The sequence below is a fragment of the Lygodium microphyllum genome, chromosome 14 (genome assembly GCF_053477565.2).
Source record: "Lygodium microphyllum isolate KBCC chromosome 14, Lygodium_microphyllum_v1.1.10, whole genome shotgun sequence".
Lineage (NCBI taxonomy): Eukaryota > Viridiplantae > Streptophyta > Polypodiopsida > Schizaeales > Lygodiaceae > Lygodium > Lygodium microphyllum.
In genome coordinates this window covers 51,826,862-51,833,690 of record NC_141148.1, presented here as the reverse complement: position 1 = coordinate 51,833,690, position 6,829 = coordinate 51,826,862, and the positions used below count along the sequence as shown (strand labels likewise).

General features: G+C 34.4%; 1 protein-coding gene across 1 annotated transcript; it reads right to left on the bottom strand.

Annotated features, from left to right (window-relative positions):
- Positions 1-5,516: 5,516 nt before the first annotated feature.
- LOC148025595 (uncharacterized) lies at positions 5,517-6,427 on the bottom strand. The gene is made up of 2 exons (XM_087692114.1): positions 6,280-6,427; positions 5,517-6,151 (listed from the first exon to the last, which is right to left on the bottom strand). Exons 1-2 carry the CDS (start codon positions 6,386-6,388, stop codon positions 5,796-5,798), a joined length of 465 nt encoding a protein of 154 aa, XP_087548240.1. The 5' UTR covers positions 6,389-6,427; the 3' UTR covers positions 5,517-5,795.
- Positions 6,428-6,829: the final 402 nt, after the last annotated feature.

Sequence of the window (6,829 nt, the reverse complement as noted above, 5' to 3'; positions counted from 1 at the left end):
CAATTCATGTTGTTATCATTTCTTGATCGAAAGCAAATGGCAGCTTTGGAAAATGCTCTTGAAAGCATTTCTTGCAAGTATCGCATGCTAGTTGGTAGTGTTGACTTCCTACCAATGGATAGAACATTTGCTTTTGGATCTATAGATTCTTTTGTGGTTTTGACATTAGTGACCATGGAGAAAAGCTTCATCAATTTTGAGCGATATATAAACAATGTCAACAAGCCTTCCATTTTGGACTTTGAAGGCTTGGACAAGGAGTGCAATGATGAAGATCTTGAAGAAGAACAAAGGATTGTAAAGGCCGTTTTGAGAAAGAAAATGAAAGTTATCGAAACTACAATCAAAGCATTCAATGATGCTCATGAGGTTGTATTTGATGTATATGCAAGTGGACTTGCATCTAAGGTGGCATTGATAAATCATATGAAGACTATTGCAGTGGTTTGCAACACTCAAGAGCAAAGAGAGGTTGAAGCACAATTGTGGAGGGTCCATGAGAGTGCCAAACAAAATTCAAACTCCCAAGAGGTTCCTCCTACTGAAGTTCAAGTTCTTGAAGTACCACCCGAGGGCATAGAAGAATCAAGCCAAGATATAGCAAGTCTAATTATGAAAGAGAAATTAAGGGCTACTTCAGGTGTTTAAACTCCGTTCCTTCTCCTTTCATCAAGGAAGACACATTGATGTAATTTTGATTTTTTCTTGAGAAGTTACTTCCATTAGCATTTGCAATATTTTCTTTCTTTGATGATATTAATTAAAAAAACTATGTCTTTGGTTTTTTAATTTTTTATAAAAGGTACCAAGCATGTTTGGTTTAAAAATTTTATTTAAGTAAATATTTTACCAAATCGGTATTAAAGAGCTCATTAAAATTTATCATCCTTTGTAAGGATAACTATTTAATTGTAATCTAGTGTGTAAGAATACTTATCATAATGAAAAGTTTGAGCTATCTATGCAAAATTTACTTAAGTCTATTTTAGATCTTATTTCAATTAAACTCTTATATGTGTTGTGTTATGATCTTGTCATGTTAGTTTTGGTTCGATTTGTCCACATGGTCAAATCTCTTATCTCTTATAGCCTCTTTTACTACATCATTAGTGTATGTCTATGCATGTACCTTAGGATAAGAAAGCCAACAATATATTGCACACCCCAAAAAAGATTCATTGCACCTCCCAAAGGAGTTTTACCCCAGTTATAAATATTACAACAAAGATTTCTCTTCAATGTATCTTTTGAGATGTGTATATGGAATATTAAGGTAAAATCCTTGTTACAATTCATGAGTTTAAATATCTATGGGATATAACTAGTTCAAAAATAGAATGGTTAGTCCTTAAGAAGAAACTATGAAAACTTATTCAAATAAAGTATAACTTATCTCAATTAAATTGTCATGTGTCACTTATATGCGACATAGTTTTGGTCACATGGTCAAAAGTATCATGTTTAAATTTTGTTTTAATAATTAGGACTAATAAACATCTTCTTTGTACATGCCATTTTGAAGGTCTTTTTAAAAATTAAGTATGTTAAATATTATAATGATAATATAATTTGTGCAACTAATAATCTATTGTTAGTATCTCAAGTATACTTATAACTAGCGACAAAAAGTAGATATGGAAAAATGACTTTATTAGAATAGATTTTACTTCAAAAAATTTGTCATATATTTTTTTTTCACCTCATGATATTACTTTTGATTAGATTTGACCACATGGTCAATAGTCTCTTTTCTTAAGACATCATTTTTTAAGTAGTACCTATTTATGTATTTATCAATGTGAAGTTAAATTGCTTTAGTGTTCTATGCCAGTTTATAGCTCAAAAATTAGGTAGAATGATGAGGAAGTAAATGAATCTAATGTGCTTTTTTTTCTTCTTTGTAACTTCAAGTAAGACATTTATGGTTGGATATCTAGCAGATTCAACAACAGTAGAGCACGATGATGTGATTGATGTTTCCTTGATAAGAAATGCAATACAATTATGTGTAATACTTGATCTCAATGGTCTTCTTTTACAACGATGCTTTGCTAAGTCTAAAAGGTTTCAAAGCTTTCAAATGGGAAAGCAATGGCTTGTTCTTCGACCAGGATGTATGGAGTTTCTTGAAGCCTTATTTGCAAGATTCCAAGTGGGAGTTTGGTCAATAGCTTTACATAAGAATGTCATGGCAATTATTAAGTGCTTGGAGATCTCTGCAAAAAGGAAGTATCCTTTCTTCATGATTTGGGGCCAAGAACAATGTCATAGACATCGACTCAAAATCATATATAGGCCAGATAAGATGGGAGTAGAAGCAATGTTCAAGCCTCTGAAGTATGTATGGGATCAATATGGAGATGTTTGTCAGCATACCAAGACTATTCTCATAGATGATAGTCCTTACAAAGGATGTCCAAATCCTATTGAGAATTGCATTTATCCAAAAACATTTGATATTGATCGTGAAGACTCTATCTTGATCAAAGAACTTCTACCATACTTGACTCGCTTAAGCAAATACCATGATGCACGTGAAGTCATCAAGTTTGATCGATATGGACAGGATCCAGTTCAATATGGACATGAATTGTATGCTCAATTCAAGGTTGTCATTGATGAATGGACTAGAGTAGAGAATGATGGTATTTCATCTTCATCATCAGCACCGCAAGAGACCATGATTGATAAAGATGGTATATATGTTCAATCTTCAATTACTTCTTGCTTCAAGAGACCATCTATTATACAAACATCCTCAACAAATGCTTCACGTCATCCGTCTCTTACATTGAATAGCTCACAATTATCCATGTTGAAGCAAACTCCTTTAGTCTCTACTTTGAAAGATATGGAAGCAATGCAACTTGCTCATGAGTTAGGATATCAAACATTTCATAAATGGTAGTGCAGCCAAACGTTTTACACAAAATCTACAAAATTTGTATTTTTCCAATATACATGATGTAACAAGAAGCCGCTGACTCTATATGGATTAATTTCGACTTTCATAATAACTCATTTAGTCTCTACTTTGAAAGATATGGAAGCAATGCAACTTGCTCATGAGTTAGGATATTACAAACATTTCATAAATGGTAGTGTAGCTAAATGTTTTATACAAAATCTACAAAATTTGTAATTTTCCAATATACATGATTAACAAGAAGGCGCTGACTCTACATGGACTAATTTTGACTTTCATAATAAATATATCCCTTATATTAAAGTATTTTATATGGCTATGAAATATATGTTTGTTAGAAATTTAAAGTGTTTTATGTACTTACCTTTGTGTTTCTAAACACCACCAATATCAATGAGAGAATCTACTTGATGTTTTTTATTCTTTCAATAACATTAGTTAATTGTGTTGAAATTTTTTATAAAGTGGTTTAAATCCTATTTTGTACTTTATAACCATCTACTATACAAGCATACTCAACAAATGCCTCACATCTTCTATCACTTACATTGAATAACTCATAATTATCCATGTTGAAGCAGACTCATTTAGTCTCTACTTTGAAAGATATGGAAGCAATGCAACTTGCTCATGAGTTAGGATATCACAAACATTTCATAAATGGTAGTGCAGCTATCTACAAAAGTTGTATTTTTCCAATATACATGATGCAACAAGATAATGACTCTATATGGACTAATTTTGACTTCCATAGTAAATATATCCCTTACATTAAGGGCTTTTGCATGGCTATAAAATATATGCTTGTTAAAAATTTAAAGTGTTTTGTGTAGCTACCTTGGTGTTTTTAAACGCCACTAATATCAATGAAGAGAATCTACTTAATGTTTTTTATTCTTTCAATAACATTAGTTGATTGTGTTGAAATTTCTTATAAAGTGGTTTAAGTCCAATTTTGTACTTTATGTCTTAGCTAACAAATACGTCTTGATTGATTATAAAATTTATGTCTATTTCTTTGGAAGCACAAACCATTGGTCAAAGGTTAAATCTTTAGTCTTAGAAAAATCATAAACTGCTAGCTTGGTATATAAATCTTTATTTTATGATATGAAAATTCATTTAGCTAGTCAAGGTGTGAAACTCGTTAATTTTGGCCAAAGTCAATATCCATCTTGTCCATATATTGTCAAGATAGATAGAAATTTTGAATAAAAGATATTTATATATCATGCATATACATACAAAAAATGTAAATGGAGTGAGCAATTATTTGACATACTTGTGTCTATTGGTTTACACAAAAAAAGAACCATCACATCATAGGTTATCCAAACTTATTACGATATGGTATTAGATCAAGTTATTAAACCACACCTAGTTAGTGGTGACTCTTTTAAGGTCCTAGTTCATGAAACTTATACATGTCACTTTAAATGATGCTATATCTAAAAGAAAAAACTCGTATTATAATATCTTCAAATCCATAACATTATAAATTTTGGCCATGATAATATATTTTCATACAATGTTTAAGGCTCTTGTATTCTAAATTCTCTCTCCGCTCCATCAAACCTTTGTATTCTTACATTAAACTTGGAAATTTCCTAGGTATATACTAGTTAAGCCTCCCTTGACATTTCCACCACCATACAACATCATATTTTGTTAGTATGCTAGAAAAGATAAAGGTGAATTCCAAATCTTATAACAGCCACATAGCTTACATTCATCATTTAAGCTCTCAAGATGTCTGATCTCATATTTGTAACATACAAAGTGCCCTTTAAAGATAAACATAAACATAGTGCTCTCTTTCATTCACAAAAGTAAGACATTCATTCAAAGTGGGACTTGGGAAATTCCCAAAATCTCTAATATGGTGTTTATAGCAATTTCTTCAATTTCAAGATCATAGTCAAATTTTTTGAAAAGGAGAGTATTAAAGTTGAAGGTAAATAACGGAAAGAGAAAACCAAGAGGTGTTAACTCCAAATCTAGAGGAAAATAGGGAAATTCATGAGATAACCTTTTTTTCCTATCTTATCAAGTTACAATGTGATTGAGAAATTCATCAAACACTCATTTCACTCTACTTACAAAATGAACATATACTATAGCCTGAATTAAGCTATATTGTACTTTCACTTCTTTCTTTTTGCACACCCACACTCTCTCACATCACATTTAAAAAGAAAGATAGAAGTTATACAAACAATAGGAGAAACGAAAATTAGTGAAAAAGTAAGGGAGAGCGCATACTTGTCTTATCAATGAGCTAAAGGCTTAGATTAGCATCACTATTGTAGCGATGAGACTTTGCTTACCGATAAGTTAGAGGCTATTCGATTCGCTATTTTGGGTAGCATCGAGGATGGCGAAAAAAGTCAAAATTGGAACTAGGTAATTAAGAAAACGCAGCATAATTTATTTCACAAATTCTCTTTCGTTTGCTTCCACGATGCCACTAGCAACTACAAGCACCTTAGAAACGTTTTCCGCAGAGGTGGGGAAATCGAGTTATCCTCTCTATCTCTCTCTCTCTCTCACTTGCATAGATCGATTGTACAAAGCTGTATTCTGCGGTGTATCACGTTAAAGCAGGTTATAGCATAAATATATGCTAAAACAAGCGATGGCAATGGGCATAAAGATAAACGATCTGTGTATGAATAAAGTGGAAGCTTAGTACATGCCGGACTGTCCGACGAGAGGAGGGCTTGCCAAGTGCTGTACGGCCAAAGCACTAAGAGTAATTTGATCTTGAGATCAGGGCACAACAAAATATCTCAGATTCATCTTGCACAACCTAAAAATAAAAAATGGACCCTGGAAAACTAGACACGAGGATGATGAAGGGTGAATAAGATCAGAAGGGTGGTGGAGGAGGTACGCTTGCATCACTGCCTGGATCATTATTCGCAGTGGGGTCTTGATAATCCATATGCGCCATCACCTCATTACTAGCATGATTCTTTGTCTCCTCGCCAGTGGAAGTATTCAAGGGAGACGGCACTGTCTCCAAGTGCTGCACATAAAAACCAGTCAGATGCGCTGGGTTAGGATAACGATGAAAACCAGAGACTGACCCCAGAGGAGGGTCACTCGTAGGGTCTGCGTTGGGTCCTGGGCGCTGGTAATCCCCCAAGTCCGTCTGCTTCATCCTCCTGGCCGGCATCAAGTGACGCGCGGAATACACAGTATTCCTGTCGATTTCTGTGGAGGCTGCATAAGAAGCAATGAAAAGCCATATAGCGGAGGTAAGCATAGTATCGTATGACCAAATGGATTCAGAACGCGACACAGCAAAATATTTACGAGCGAGAGAGAAAGAAGGGGGAGTGGGGGCTCACCACACGCCACCGATCCCATAACGATGCATGCTAGAAGTGATAGCAGAGCCACGTCCGAACGAAAACACCCACGATCACGTACTGCACCCATGGAGAATAACTCTTGCATACACGATAATATCAGGAATCTACCAACGCTAAGCAAAAAACACAGTCTGGTGCCTATTTCTATACGAGAGAGGGGTTATTCCGCTCGTATACATTCTCTCGATCTGCGGGCGTGATGCTAAACCTCGTACTAGTGCTTGCACGTGCCCCATTTCACGAACGTTTTTCCCCCGGACAACGAGGTTAAATGACACTTACAAGCTATTATATTCTTAGCATTATTCCTCCATTATATCTCTTACTATTATTCGAATTAGTATTAACCTTGAAACTAAGGGTTAGGGCTGACATCACGAAAAATGGACCCCCCGTGTAAACAAGACATTGAGTTTGGCAAGTACCTTCTCCCAGCCCCACAATCGCAACAATAAGCAAGAGGAAGAGACTATATGCAATGGTGACTCATCATAAACCTCTCAACATAAGCTTTTTTTGCATAACA

Bases quoted from the DNA above. Each gene is read 5' to 3' on its own strand.
- LOC148025595 (XM_087692114.1), bottom strand. From the start codon at position 6,388: ATGCAAGAGTTATTCTCCATGGGTGCAGTACGTGATCGTGGGTGTTTT. The intron at 6,152-6,279 runs GTGAGCCCCCAC...CTTCTTATGCAG, and splicing joins TATGGGATCGGTGGCGTGTG to CCTCCACAGAAATCGACAGG.